General features: G+C 44.0%; 1 protein-coding gene across 2 annotated transcripts in view; it reads right to left on the bottom strand.

Moving 5' to 3' along the window:
* The window catches only part of BLVRA (biliverdin reductase A), a 40,764-nt gene extending 25,148 nt beyond the window's left edge, over positions 1 to 15,616 (bottom strand). The window contains exons 1-2 of one of the 2 annotated variants that reach the window (XM_040644437.1): positions 15,597 to 15,616; positions 11,079 to 11,111 (exon numbers count right to left, since the gene is read on the bottom strand). In XM_040644437.1, coding sequence (XP_040500371.1) covers positions 11,079 to 11,090 — 12 coding nt within the window. In that variant the 5' untranslated portion in view covers positions 11,091 to 11,111; positions 15,597 to 15,616. Of the gene's footprint in view, positions 1 to 8,854; positions 9,033 to 9,144; positions 9,272 to 11,078; positions 11,112 to 15,596 lie in introns of those variants that run through there. The other variant, XM_040644436.1, reaches the window with a different exon arrangement.
* Positions 15,617 to 16,019: the final 403 nt, after the last annotated feature.

Raw genomic sequence — 16,019 nt, 5'->3', positions numbered from 1 at the left:
ATAAATGAAATGAATAAAGCTTGGAAGACCAATGTTCTGTTAGAATCTTTAAAAATCACACAATTAGTAATCCATTTGTGTTTACAATATTCATATATATAAGCTTAAATTTTAAAAACCTCTGTACGTGATGAAGTGATATATTTATATATATGTTAATATATATGAGTGCACTATTATTTAAAAGCCTTTCCTAAAGTCAAACCCTCCTCTTCAGCTGCAACAACTTTTCATGTCTAACTGTTGACACGTGGAAACCCCTCTGGTGAAGGACAGGAGACAGTGATAAAGGACCCAACTAAAGCCATTAATCCAAGTCTTAGAATTGACTGATATCTTCATCTGCACCTTCCCCACCCTAACCACCAAGCCCATCAACCATAAAATGACCCATTTCATCCATTTAGATTGTTTACTTGTTTCTCATCATTTTTTTTCAATTTCCAATTAATACCTTTGTTTTGTGATCACTTTTTAAAATTTAAATTCAATTAGCCATCTTATAGTACATTATTAGTTTCGGATGTAGTGTTCAATATTTTATCAGTTGTGTATAACACCCAGTGCTCATCACATCATGTGCCCTCCTTAATGCCCATCACCCAATTACCCCAACCCCCTACCCACCTCCCCTTCAGCAACCCTCAGTTTGTTTCCTATAGTTAAGAGTCTCTCATGGACATATCCAAAAAAAAGAGAAAGGACCCAAGTTAATACAATCATGAATGAAAGGGGAGAGATCACAACCAAGAGCAAGGAAATAGAAACAAGTGTTAGAAGTTATTATCAGCAACTATATGCCAACAAACGAGGCAATCTGGAAGAAATGGATGCATTCCTGGAAACTTATAAACTGCCAAGACTGAAGCAGGAAGAAATAGACAATCTGAACAGACCAATAACCAGCAAGGAAATTGAAGCAATGATCAAAAACCTCCCCAAAATCAAGAGTCCAGGGCCTGATGCATTCCCTGGGGAAGTCTACCAAACATTCAAAGAAGAAATAATACCTATTCTACTGAAGCTGTTTCAGAAAATAGAAATGAAAGGAAAACTTCCAAACTCGTTCTATGAGGCTAGCATTACCTTGATCCCAAAACCAGACAAAAACCCCATCAAAATGGAGAATTACAGACCAATATCCCATATAAACATGGATGCAGGGGCGCCTGGGTGGCACAGCGGTTAAGCGTCTGTCTTCGGCTCAGGGCGTGATCCCGGCATTATGGGATCGAGCCCCACATCAGGCTCCTCCGCTATGAGCCTGCTTCTTCCTCTCCCACTCCCCCTGCTTGTGTTCCCTCTCTCGCTGGCTGTCTCTATCTCTGTCAAATAAATAAATAAAAAATCTTAAAAAAAAAAAAAACATGGATGCAAAAACTCTCACCAAAAGACTAGTCAATAGGATCCAACAGTACATTAAAAGGATTATTCACCACAACTAGTGGGATTTATTCCTGGGCTGCAAGCGTGGTTCAACACCCACAAATCAATCAATGTGATACACGACATTAATTAAAGAAAGGACAAGAACCCTGTGATCCTCTCAGTTGATGCAAAAAAGTATTTGACAAAGTACAGCATCTTTTCTTAATTAAAACTCTTCAAAGTGTAGGGATAGAGGGAACATATCCCAATATCATAAAAGCCATCTACAAAAAGCCCAGAGCAAATATCATTCTCAATGGGGAAAAACTGAGAGCTTTTCCCTTAAGGTCAGGAACATGACAGGGAGGCCCACTCTCACCACTGTTGTTCAACATAGTACTAGAAGTCCTAACATCAGCAATCAGACAAGAAGAAGAAATAAAAGGCATTCAAATTGGAAAAGAAGAAATCAAACTCCCCTGCTTTGCAGATGACATGATACTTATGTGGAAAGCCCAAAAGACTGCACCCCAAAGTTGCTAGAACTCATACAGGAATTCAGCAACGTGGCAGGATACAAAATTAATGCCCAGAAATCAGTTGCATTTCTATACACTAACAGTGTGTCTGAAGAAAGAAAAATTAAGGAATCTATCCCATTTATAATTGCACCAAAACCCATAAGATACCTAGGAATAAACCTAACCAAAGAGGTAAAGGATCTCTACCCTAGAAACTACAGAACACTTATGAAAGAAATTGAGGAAGACACAAAGAGATGGAAAAGTATTGCATGCTCATGGATTGGAAGAATAAACATTGTTAAAATGTCTATGCTGCCCAGAGAATCTACACGTTCAATGCCATCCCAATCACAATACTATCGACATTTTTCACAGAACTGGAACAAACAATCATAAAATTTGTATGGAACCAGAAAAGACCCCGAATCGCCAGGGCAATGTTGAAAAAGGAAACCAAAGCTGGGGGGCATCACAATGCCTGACTTCAAGCTATATGACAAAGTTGTGATCATCAAGACAGCATAGTACTGACCCCAAAACAGACACATAGATCAATGAAACAGAAAAGAGAGCCCAGAAATGGACCCTCAATTCTATGGTCAACTAATCTTTGACAAAGCCGGAAAGAATATGCAATGGAAAAAAGAGTCTCTTCAATAAATGGTGCTGGGAAAAATGGACAGCCACATGCAGAAGAATGAAACCGGACCATTCTCTTAAACCATCCACAAAGATAAACTCAAAGTGGATGAAAGACCTAAATGTGAGATAGGAATCCATCAAAATCCTTGCCATCAGGGAAATACAAATCAAAACCACAATGAGATACCACCTCACACCAGTCAGAATGGCTACGGACAGATGTTGGCGAGGATGTGGAGAAAGGGGAACCCTCCTACACTGTTGGTGGGAATGCCAGTTGGTGCAGCCACTCTGGAGAACAGTACGGAGGTTCCTCAAAAAGTTGAAAATAGAGCTACCCTATGACTCAGCAATTGTACTACTGGGTATTTACCCCAAAGATACAGATGTAGTGATCCAAATGGGCACCTGCACCCCAATGTTCTTAGCAGCAATGTCCACAATAGCCAAACTGTGGAAAGAGCCCAGATGTCCATCAACACATGAATGGGTAAAGAAGATGTGGTATATATATATATATACGACAGAATATTACACAGCCATCAAAAATGAAATCTTGCCATTTGCAACGATGTGGATGGAACTAGAGGGTATTATGCTAAGTGAAGTAAGTCAATCAGAGAAAGACAATTATCATATGATTTCACTGATATGCGGAATTTAAGAAACAAGGTGGAGGATCATACAGGAAGAGAGGAAAGAAAATGCAACAAGACGAAATCAGAGAGGGAGACAAACCATAAGAGACTCTTAATCTCAGGAAACAAACTGAGGGCTGCTGGAGGGGAGGGGAGTGGAAGGATGGGGGGGCTGGGTGATGGACATCGGGGAGGGTATGTGTTGTGGCGAGTCTTATTGTGTAAGACGGATGAATCACAGAGTTCTTGGACAAACAAACATCAAGGGAATTTGTTGCCACTACACTGTCTTGCAAGAAATGTTGAAAGAAGTTCTCTAGAGACAAAGAAAATACATAAAGAAAGGAAGAGCACCAAAGAAGGATTAAATAAAGGTAAAATTATAACTTTTTCTAATGAATTCATCTAGCTGGTGACAATTTGTTCAAAACAGTAACAGCAACAAGTATTTAATTATGTATGTTTATACATTGTATCTTATGTACTTATATGCTATGTATGCTTACATATAAGTGAAATAAAGGACACAGAGTACGAGAAAAAATAGGAATATTTTGTTAAAGTACTCACACCCTGTGAAATGGTATAGTTGTTATTTGAAAGTGGACTCTGACTAGCTGTAAATGTATATTGCAAACTCTAGGGCCGCCACTAAAAAAGGTCAAAAAAGAAGTATAATCAATATGCTAAGAAAGGAGAACAAATGGAATCATAAAATGCTCAAATTAAAACCAGAAGAGTGGAAGACAAAAACAGGAACAAAGAACAAGGGCAGCAAATAGAAAATAGCAACAGATATTAATCCAGCTGTATCACTTTGAACGTTAATGGTCTCCATGCATCAATTAAAAGATGGTCACAGTGTATCAAAAAAAAAAAAAAAGACCCAATTAGATGCTGTCTGTAAGAATTCCACTTAAAATATAAAGACACATATAGATTAAAAGTAAATGGCTGGAGACAAATACACCATGTTAGTATTTTTAAAAAGCAGAATGGCTATACTAATTGCAAGGGCACTTACATAATAATGGGGTCCAATAATATTAACCCTTAACATGTACATGGCTAACAAGAGCATCAAACTACATGAAACATCTATCTACCCAATAGACCTACGGGGAGAAAAAGATGAACCCGATATCATAGTTGGAAATTTCAACACGCCTCTATCAGAAATGGACAGATCCAGCAGGCAGAAAAGCAGTAAGGACATAGCTGAACTCAACAATACCATCGGTCCACTGGGTATCACGGACATCGACAGCCTATTTCGACAACACCAATACACAGTCTTCTCAAACTCACATGGAACATTCACCCAGATAGACCACTTTCTGGGCCATAAAACACACTTCAACAAATTTAAAAGAACAGAAGTCATGCCAGGTCTGCTCTGAGACCAAAATGGAATTAAATTAGAAATCAACAACAAAAAGATAATTGAAAAATCCCCAAATACTGGTGGCTAAAACTTTGGGGGTGGGAACCAGCAAAAGGCAGAGGAAAGGACAAGAAGGAGGAGCAGAAAGGGGAAGATACACACAGGTTATGAGAAGGCGGAAGGATACAGAGAAAGGAGCCTGTAACGGGGGGGCAATGGATTTCTAGAAACCAGGATGTTTAAAATGCCATTTTCAGTTGTTTGCTTCGCTCTGCTATCTCGAACCTTTGGGAAAATGCCACTAAAGTAAAGGAACAGGAGCAGTTTCAAGACTGCCGTGAAAGGGTACACATAAGGGACAGCAAAGTGACTCAAAGCCTACTTCAGGGTCAAACCGTAGTCACAGAGTGGGCGTGCTCCCCCTTTTGGACTCAGAGAAGCTGGTGTCTGGAACTCCAAACCTGATCATAGAATTCAGAGGAAGTTAGGATTAAGACAACACGCTCTGCCAACTTAGAAAAAAATTGCTTTGAGACGTTAAAAGGGTAAAAGAAAACATAAGGGGCGCCTGGGTGGCTCAGTTGCTTAAGCATCTGACTCTTGATTCCAACTCAGGTCATGATCTCAGGGTGGTGGGATGGAGCGCCGCATGGGCTCTGTGCCGGGTGTAGAGCCTGTTTAAGATTCTCTCTCTCCCTCTCCCCAGCCTCCCCGCCCTCTCTCTCTGTTTAAAAAAAAAAAAAAAAAAAAGTAAAGTCATTTTGGAGGAACTTCAGGGGGTAAGGCATGAGGGCAAGAGCTGGACCACCACTCTGGGAGTGGAAAAGGGGATTCTAAATAGTCAGGAAGTACAACCTCGTGTTTTTCATCCACTGTTTACAAGGACCAGAAAGTTTAACAACACCCATTGGTGAGTGTGGGAAAACAGGTACATTCATACAATGCAAGAGGGAGAGAAAAATGGGCAACTTTTGTGGAGAGCAACTTGGAAATACACAAATACTCTGTGGTCCAGTAAATCGTTTTTAAGAATGTATCCTACAGGGGCGCCTGGGTGGCACAGTGGTTAAGCGTCTGCCTTCGGCTCAGGGCGTGATCCCGGCATTACGGGATCAAGCCCCACATCAGGCTCCTCCGCTATGAGCCTGCTTCTTCCTCTCCCACTCCCCCTGCTTGTGTTCCCTCTCTCGCTGGCTGTCTCTATCTCTGTCGAATAAATAAATAAAATCTTAAAAAAAAAAAAAAGAATGTATCCTACAGAGCTACCCAGTGAAAAGACTTAGGTTTATTGCAGCCTTACTTGTAATAGCAGAAAATCGAAAATAACATAGATATTGTTAATAGTTGGCCGTTGATGTACATTATGGTACACCCTTAAAACGAAATATTACACCACTATAGAAAAGAACAAGGAAGTTAGTTCTTTATGTATTTAAATGGACTGATCTCTAAGAGAGATTGTTGGGTGAGAAGAGCAAGACACAGTAAGCTGTGTGCCACAGTTTGTGCAAAAGGAGGGGACAGCTGGAGAGAAAAAAAGAATAATTGTTGTATATGTTTAGAATCTCTCTGAAAGGACAGCCAACAAACCAGTAACACTGTTTGCCTGGGAGCATGAGAAACAGAGTAGCTGGGAGGGAAGAGGACTTTTCAGGATACATCTTTTTTTTTTTTCTTTCTAAATTTTTAAAAATTTTGAACGATGTGTATATATTAGTTATCCAAAATAAAAACACTTAAAATACATACAGATATCTAAGGGATGCTCCAAACAGATTAGAACTCTACAGATTGTGGACCTCTGGCTTACTCCCGTCTCCCTTCCTGGAGGTCCCTCGACAGTGCCCCGAATCTTCCGCTGCCCCACCCTGCGGACCTCCTGCCCCTGACTGCCCAGTCCACTGACCCCAATTATTTGGCTCGTCACACCTCCAGGCTACAACCGCTGCTTCCACTTCCACTTTCTGGACCAGCTGTAATCTGGTCTCCACTCCCACGACTCTCTGCTTCATCACAGACCATCTTTTCATTGATAAATTCAAGGTCTTTTTCTCAACTGCATTCTCCTGGACCTCAGACACATTTAAAACTTAACTGGACTTTCCCTCCTTTCTTGGCTTCTCTCGCCTCATACTGAGCTTTTCTTTTCACACTTCACCACTTCCCTTCTTCACCCCACTTTCTGGATGTGCGTAATTCCCAGGGCTCAATCTTTGTCCCTCTGTTTTTCTCTCTTCCCCATATTCCTGGAGTTCGGGGAGGGGGGGAATCCCTTCATTCTGAAGGTTTCCATGACCACCTTTATGCTGAGGACTCCAGCATCCCAAGCTGTGAGCCATCCTTTCCTCCCAGCTCCAGTCCTAAGAAGAAATGCCAACTGGGCATTTCCACTTTCCACCTGGCCATCTCATCATCATCCCGTGCCAGGTGCCAACCATCCACTCCACCTGACTGGCTGTGCTCTGAACTGCTGGGCAAAGGCCAGTGGCTCCACGAATTCCATAAGGGAGCCAGCTTGAAATGCTCGAAATCCTGGGAGTCATTCATGTAGTCAACAAACTTCCTCTGAGACCAAAGGGCTAGCTGAGGCTGACAGTCCTTCTCCACCCTGCACTCCAGCCAGCGCCTGAGTCACAGCAAGTTTTCCCTGACATCTTGTCACATGATTTCCTTCCTCTGCATTTTCACTAGCCCATCGAAGTTCCAGATTGCACGACAAGATTACTGAAGAGTTTCTCCACCATCCGATCATTTGACTAAATGATGACTGCCATTTGGCGAGGACAAACAATGTATGAGGCATCATCCCAGGTGCTGTGGGTATAGCAAGATGAGTAAGACACAGACAGCTGTAGTGGATGTCAGAGAGCGGAAGGTAACAAAAACAGAGATAAAGTGCAACGGGAATTAACGGGGGGAGGTATCGCTTCCAGAAAGAAAGCCCCGAGAAATTTTTCATGTAGCAGAAATGACACGTGAATTGCGTGGACAAGATTAGCTGAAAATACACAAGAAGAAAGGCATTCAGAGTCAGAGCCATCAGGGCTTGCGTGACCGTTCTGCCCCCAACACCCCACGACGTGAGCAAGCTACTGAACCCTCATTTTCTTCATCCACAAAACGGAGGCAAAAATAGCACCTTGCTCACAGGTGTCTTGTTAGGATTAAATACGCACATCATGGGATACCGTGCATCAGATTAACCGCATGTTTTATCTTGAAAATGTGGTTCTGGGGGTGAAAAATAAGAAAGAGAACAAGATATAAACTGTAACACAAGACAGTTGCTGAAATTAAAAGTATACCACACAACGGTTGCCAGGGGCGTGGGGTGAGGGTCCTGTGACAACAAAGGAACACAAAAGGAATATTCTGGAGTGGGGTCGAAATCCCCAATGTGGTAATGGTTATACAAGCTGATGCATGTGTTTTAATTCACAGACCTTGTGCACCAAAAAAAATATAAATAAAAAATAAAAAAAAATTACCAAACGTAAAGGGTGTTTATACAAAACCAGTAACATATACTTTCATGAATACATGAAAACAAAAAGGTAATCATTTAATCCATTAGAAGAGCTGTCTTGGGAAGGGCGAGAACGAGGATGAAGACCACAAGGAATGAGAAAATAAATACCAGAGAGGAACCCTGCACACCCCAGCAGAGAGCACATGTCATGACAGGGGCTGAGGAGCACCTTCTCATATTTGGCAATATGGATGCTACTGGTGACTTTCGACTGAGAAGTTCTGGTGGAACAGCGAGAACCACGTCAGACTGCAGTGAGGCGGACATAAAAGGGAAGTGAGAAAGTGCTCACACCGAACGATGGGTGTGTAAGGCGGAAGAGAAGTGAGGATAGTTAAAGGGGAACCCAAGGTCTAGGAATGTTTTCAAAGGTTGAGAGGGAAAAGCCCTCGAAGAAGGAAGGGTCCAAACGATGGGAAAGAAGGGGTAGCTGATGACTGATGGAGCTGTTAACAGACCAGGCTGTAGAAGCTTATTATTAATGCAGAGTTTCTAATTCTTCTTCAGAACTCCTAAGACCATTTCCAAACGCTTTAATTTCTTTTTTGAAAGATTTATTTATTTATTTTAGACAGAGACAGAGAGGCGCACAAGTGGGGGGAGAGGCAGAGGGAGAGAGAGAATCCTCAAGCCGACTCCGCACTGAGCACAGACCCCGACGTGGGGCCGGATCCCAGGACCCTGAGATCATGACCGGAGCCGAAACCAAGAGTTGGCTGCTTGACCAACTGAGCCCCCCAGGCGCCCCTTAGAAAGCTTTAGTTCTTACTTTCTTCAGAACAAAACAACACGTGACATTTTGTCGAGCTGTTGTAATCCGATTTTTCTCCTGTCTTTCAAAGGGAGGCTTCTTGAAAGAGATGTCCATAGGTCATTTCTCCATGTTTTCCTCTCTCCGAGGCATTCTCAACCTACCGCAGTCGGGCTTCTTTCTTACTGAAATTCATCTTAAATAATAATTTTTAAAAATTATGTTTGTAATGATGTCAATACACATATATAGTACAAAGCTCAAAAGCCATAAAATGGGGAAAGTCAACAGTAAGTCTTCCTACTTACTGATCCTCTAGCCTTCCCCACTTCAGGGCTGACTTCTTTTAAGCACTTTCCGGGTGTTTCTGACCCCTTCACCCTGTGACTCACTCAAATTCTCATGGTCAAGACCACTTGTGCGCTCTTTCTCTGTCTAAAATAAATAAATAAATCTTTCAAAAAAGAAAAAAAAGCGTTTGGAAATATTAATCAGAAAGAGTCATTAGAAATGAGGTTAACAACGTAGCTGGTAAAAGAGATAATTAAGGAGGCAGTGTGTGAGGTCTGAAGAGGCAACAATTTGCAATTCAGAGTACGGACAGGGGTTTCTAGGGATATTGGATGCGACAGGTCCGCTCCTCTTTTTCTTTTCTTTTTTCTTTTCTTTCTCTTTCTCTTTCTTTCTTTTTTTAAGATTTTATTTATTTGACAGAGAGAGACACAGTGAGAGGGAACACAAGCAGGGGGAGTGGGAGAGGGAGAAGCAGGCTTCCCACTGAGCAGGGAGCCTGATGTGGGGCTCGATCCCAGGACTCTGGGATCACGCCCTGGGCCGAAGGCAGACACTTAACGACTGAGCCACCCAGGTGCCCCTCCCCGTTCTTCTTCCTATATCCAGCCCAGGCATGGGGGGGGGGGGAGCTGCTTCATGGTGGGCCTGATTAGTCTAAGCCAGTTGGCAAAATCTTGGCTCCTTCGACCGAGTAATTAGTCCAGGCGTGGGCACGGGACATAATTCTTGCCAATAAGACCTAAGGAGGCATTAGGTGTGGCTTCAACAAAAAGAGGTTCCTACTTTTCTGGGAGAGCTGCTATCTCCTTCTGCTCAAAGCGAATGAGGAAGCGTGTGGCCCCAGCTGCTGCTGGCAGCCATCCTATAACCATAAGAGGAACTCTCTAGGAGAGAGCTGACATTTGGATGAAGAGCAAAGAGACGAAATGACCCTGGATCATCAAGATCGCTGAGCCGCTGGATCAGCCAGCCCCACGGCCTGCCCTCCATTTGGACTTCCGAGATAAAAACCGCATTAAGTTGGGTTTTCCTATTACACTCACAGCCGGGAGCTCTCTCGAGAAACATCCCTTTCACTGTGACAAGAGGAGTAAGACAAATGGGAAGGCAGGAATTGAGACTGATGATGTCTGATCGTTCTCATTTTTCCCTGTAAAGTATAAAGTGGTCCAGATACTAAGAGTGAGGAGGGGGCAGGGAGGAATGAGAAGACTGGAGCTGGCCATTCAGGGCAATGGGAAAGGGGGTGCAGCTCCCTGGAGGCCAGGCTGGCAGTGCTGGGCACCCGCAGAGGGTTTGGAGACATTTGCCAGCTGCAAACAGCATGAAGCTGGGCCACTCACCCAAGACCACTGTCCTGGGTTTGGCATGGTGGTTCAACGGGACAAGAGGAAAAGCAGTTGGGGACAGCAGACCACGAGTGGTTGAAGAGATGGACCCTGGAGTTTGGCTGGACTTGGAGAGGAGTAAAGGCAGGAAGGAGCTGATCAGTCAGGCAAAAACAAAAGGGCAAAGTGACTAGAAATCTCAGCAGATCAAAGAACAGGGACAGTAGAACTGAGAGCCCCTAGGAGACGATGCAGAGACATGTCCTAGTAAGCAGAGGTTAAGTGTCCCCGGCATAACACAAAGCAAGGCTCTCGGCCCAGCACCCCTCCACCCTGCTGCCCACTCCAGCCCCGGCCCTTCAGTGCTGTTTCTGCTGTGACTGCAGCAGGTAAAGTCTGATCTAACTGAAGCTGGGCAGACACAGATAAGAACGCAGAAGGGCCTAATTCTTCCATAGCACCCGGACCCATGTGCGCGTCGGCAGGCTGGAAGGGAAGTGTTCTCAAGTTTGTGCCAATGTTTTTGAAAGTTCTGTAGGGAGAGAAGACACTCTGTGAAGGAGAAGCGAGGAACACTGCAAGAGAAGCATTCCTTAAACCAGTCCTTTGAAGGAACTCACCTCTGCAGTCATCGTGACCTCCTACTCCCGTGGCTGTGAAGACAAAAGCAGAGGTCAGCACTCTGATGACACCTGCCCCAGACTCCGTGCAGACACTCCCCTTTACCATCCCACTTTCTCCCGCACTCTTATTTTTTTTTTTCTAAGACTTTATTTATTTTAGAGAGAGAAAGAGAGCACGAGTGGGGGGCGGAGAGACAGGGAGGGAGAGAGAGAGAGAGAATCTCAAGCAGACTCGGCACTGAGTGCAGAGCCTACCACGGAGCTTGATCCCGTGACCCTGAGATCACGACCCTGAGATCACGACCCGCGCCAAAAGCAAGAGCAGGACGCTTAACCAGCTGAGCCACTCAGGCGCCCCTCTCCCACGCTACTTACTATCCCACTGGCCCTATCTTCCCCAAATGCCTCCACCACGTTTACCCCTCCAGTAATGGTACCCAGGCCAGTGTCTGATTCTGAGGCTGCTGGTGGCTGGGATGTCATACCAGGCATGCTTCTCTAAAGAAGGACGTTCCCAACCCTGAAGGCCCAGCTCCTATACCGAAAGAGTGATGGTAAATACAATGCCTACATGGACTTAGAAGAATGATGCTTGTCCCAAAGTTGGTGCTTGGAGAGGAGAGCTTCAGATCTGCCTTTCTTTTTTTTCCAATGTGAGGCTCGAACTCATGACCCTGAGATCAAGAGCTGAGAACAAGAGTCGGACGCTTAACCGACTGAGCCACCCAAGAGCCCCAGATCTGCCTTTCTCGTATGGCGACAAGCAAGGCAGTAGGAAATACATACTTCTTTTTTTCCTTCTTGCTGAGTTTCCAGAGGACTTAAATGTATTATGTTAAAAGAACAGTTTAACAGGCTACTCTGAACCCATAGCATTGAGGAGGAGGAAAGAAGGAGCAAACAGGTGAGGAGGAGTCAGAAGAAATGAGGAAAGAAAAAGGGAAGGGAAGGAGAAACAGGAGAGAGAAGGAGAAGAAGTAAGAAACTAGTAGGGACTAACAGTTGTTCCAAACTTGAATGTACTCCAAGGACTGCTTGTTGAAAATGCATATTTCTGGCTTCTACCCCCAGAGATTTCTGATTCAGGAAGTCTACAGGGGAGGCGAAGCTGAGAACCTGCGTTTTCAACAGGCATCCAAAAGATGGCGCCCACGTGGTCAGACAGCCGCACTTGGAGTAGACTGACGGTAGAACAGAGAGGCCCATGCAAGTCAACATTCTCATCATTTTTCAGAGCTGTTAGAATTGCCACTTTATTTCAACGAAGACTCGGGCAGGCGATGGCAGGGTGACCGCGTGACTAGAAGTGGCAGAGGAAGAACTAAAGCCTCTCCAGCCCTTCCCCCCCCCCCATGTCCAGGAGGCCAGTGCAGACGATGCTCAGAGCTGGAAGAGGGAGGTCGGCCCTCCAAGCGCTCTGGGAAGGGAAGGCTGTGCTGGCCTCAGTCCTTGGACCCATCCCTGCATTTGATCCTATTCTCCTTCAAAATAGAGAAAGGGCTGGACATAGTGACAATAACCCTGAACAAGAACAATGAAATAAGTAACACCCATTAGTAAAAACAACAAACACAAACAAACAAAAAAAACCTGACTCTTGATAATCCTATGACCATCTGGGTTGGTCACCTGGGCTGTGTGTTGAAAAGAACCCATTCTCAGTAATCCCCCTTCCCTCTCTCTTCTCATTCCTCCTTTGTGCTTTGAGATTGGGTCTCAGGACCTAACCTAGTGTGCACACATGCTCTCTTTCCTTTAATAACCCAGAGCCTTTTCATGTTTCCTGAAAAATATGACAAAGGGAACTTGTAGAAGACAAACCTAAAAAGCTGGGAGTAACAAAGCAGGTAAGCTTTCCTCTCGGATCTCAGGGAGTCAGTATGGGGGTGATGTCTTCTTGTGCATAAAATATCTCGGACAACTAAGGACAACTAAGACACTGACAGCAGAGCCGGGGGCGGGGGGGAAAGCTGGAACTAAGCAAGGATGTGTGTTAAGCAGCAGCCTGGATCACAGGGGGTCCCCAGAGGGCACACCCTGGTTGCTCTCCCCTGCAGATGCCCTACCCCAAACTCTACTGTGTTTTACTCACATTTTTAAGAACTTTAATTTAAGCCTCCCTTAGAGCTTACATGTGGGTGGGAAAGGCAGATAACAAAATGCACAAATATGAGGGGGATGATAACAGTTGTGAGCCTACTTATATCAACTGCTTTATATTAACACTAATCCACAGACCCTTGGCAAAAGAGGTAACACGAATTCTATTTTACAGATGAGACCCCCTGAATTCCGTGTGGGTAAAAGCATCTGGTCTCACAGTCTAGGCGCTGTAGCATTGCACCGTAGTTTTGAGACTTTCTGGTTCTAGAGCCAAACTCCAGAATATTCCAGAGACCTTTACAGGTCCTGCCTTACACTCACGCAGACAGCTGCTGTGACCCACAGGAGAGCTGGTGTTGGTCCCGCTTCAGTCATGCGCTAGCCAAGGGACCGTGTCCAAACAGGTTCCTCATCTGTAGGCTGAATGACTGGACTTCATCCCTAAGGCCTGTTCCAGCTCTAAAATGCTCTCTGATTCCCCCAAAAGGAAATTCAGGGGACTCTTAAAACAACTGGAACAATGCTCAACCACACTTACGATCACAGAATGCAAATTAGCGTTTCACAAAGATGCCCTATCAGACTGGAGGAGATCCACACGTTTGCCACAGTGTGGTGGTGAAAGGGTGGGGAGAATACACTCTCTGACATTACTGGGGGACTACAGATGGGTGCCAGCTCTGCAAGAGGGCATCCGTTACAATTCCAGACGCACACAACCTCTGATCTGGCGATTCTACTGCTTCCGATTTGTCTCCAGTGCCCAAATCACATTCACGAAAAATCATTAAATTGCCCTGAGTCCTTTGTCCTTGTAGAAACATCGCTACTCCTTGCCCTTCCTTTCAAATGAGAACTTCCAGGAAAGTCTTCCTATTAAAAATGTCTACAAAACATTGTTTATAAACTGTACTGCTTTCCCACAGAACCTGGGAAAGCAAAACAAAAGAAAACAAAGAATGATTTGGAGAAATGCACATGTGTGAGACAGAATCCCACTTAGAAATCCTATCTCATTAGGCATCAGTAGTTTACTACCTAGGATGAATTACACTCTCAATGAAAGCATGTTCAACTGGGGTATCCTTCCCATGCGCTCCCCTCCAGCTTTCAACTCCCCTTATAAACTGCCTCTGCCTTTCTACACCCTCCTTGCACATCACACAGTTCTCTTCCTCCCCACTGTCCTGCCAAGACCAAAGTTTGAAAAGAACCCAGGGAGAATTTTATTCTATATTTTAATATATTCTTAAATATCTAAGACCTAATCCTACAGCAAGAAGATTTAGGTTTGTTCATTTCAAGGGTTTAATATTTAAATGGTCAAACACTAAAAGCCTTTAAGTTTCTGACTATCAGGATTATGTTTAGAAACACTTATAGACACATTTTTATTTTTTAGATTTTTAACTTTTTAAAAAAATTTTATATTTTAATCCATCTAGGCTGTATTTTGGTGTATGGCATGAGATAAGACTCCACCTGTACTTTTCCCCCAAAGAGTTGAGTTGTTCCCAAATCATTAATGGACTATTTTATCATTTCCCCCAAGGACTCATACATAAGATCTTATGAATATGGTTATTCTTTTTTTCACGTTTTCTGCTGTGTCATTGACCTTTATTCCCATGCCTACAATACATTGTTTACATGACTATGGCTTAACAGTATGTTTTGTTATCTGGTGGTTCAAGTTCTCTCATTAACTTGTGCAGTATTCTTATCTATTCTTGCTTGCTCAGACTTCCAGATTAATTTTAGAATATCTTTGTCAAGCTAAAGAAAACAGTTCCACTGGGACTGTGCCTATAACTGTATCAAACTTGTAAATTAAATTAATGTGAATTAATAGGTCTTCCCATCCAAAAATATATTGAGGAGCAAGCACTTAAAACACAAACAGAACAATCTTGAGCTAGATCCTGAATTACCACGTAATGACAAATGATAGTTCAGGCTGCAGTGGTTGACTAGGCAGCTAAAGAAAAAAGCCAACACGTTTGCATAAAAAACCTGCTTAAAGCAATTTAAAGTAGGCTTCTCCTTTCCCCACATCTGCCGCAGCAGGTCTACTGAACAGTGCTGGGAGTTTGAGCTTTGACCCCTACAGGTGACACACTACGGTGCATTCAGATACGCTATCACTCTGGGGGATACAGCCTGCCTGTGACACAAGAACCCCAAATCCTGGGGCGCCTGGGTGGCTCAGTCATTAAGCGTCTGCCTTTGGCTCAGGTCATGATCCCAGGGTCCTAGGATGGAGCCCCGCATCGGGCTCCCTGCTAGGCGAGAAGCCTGTTTCTCCCTCTCCCACTCCCCTTGCTTGTGTTCCCTCTCTCGCTGTCTCTCTCTGTCAAATAAATAAATAAAATCTTAAAACACACACACACACAAAAACCCAGAATTCTATACCGGGCATGGGCACCCACCACCAATCTGACCAAGGCCAAGGGACACGTGTTGGTTTCTGCATCACAAAAAAAAAGGAGAGAGGGCGGATGAACTTAGACATACTTAGATGACCCCTACGCTCTCTTTTGGTGCTGACATACTGTAATTCTAACCCGCTTTACTTCTATTTTTTTTGTTCTCCTTTGGTTTGGCTTCCTCAGTGTTTGTGTTGGTTAGCTGGAGGTCATTAACTTCTCTTCTGGTTCTTTCAGGGGCACAGACACAAATGAACTGGGATAAGGCTCGAGTTATCGGAGCCGGGGAAGCAGCTGCTATCGAAGCTAAAACACACAAAAGGGCTGAAGAGGTAAAGCTTTCCTGGACGCTCTCCCCAAACCTAAGCCACTCTCTTCCCCTCCCTGCCTTCCTGCCCCTCCTACCCGC

Source organism: Ursus maritimus, unplaced genomic scaffold (assembly GCF_017311325.1).
Source record: "Ursus maritimus isolate PB19 unplaced genomic scaffold, ASM1731132v1 scaffold_3, whole genome shotgun sequence".
NCBI lineage: Eukaryota > Metazoa > Chordata > Mammalia > Carnivora > Ursidae > Ursus > Ursus maritimus.
The sequence above is the reverse complement of the archived record's forward strand: the minus strand, read 5'-3'. Positions and strand labels throughout refer to the sequence as shown.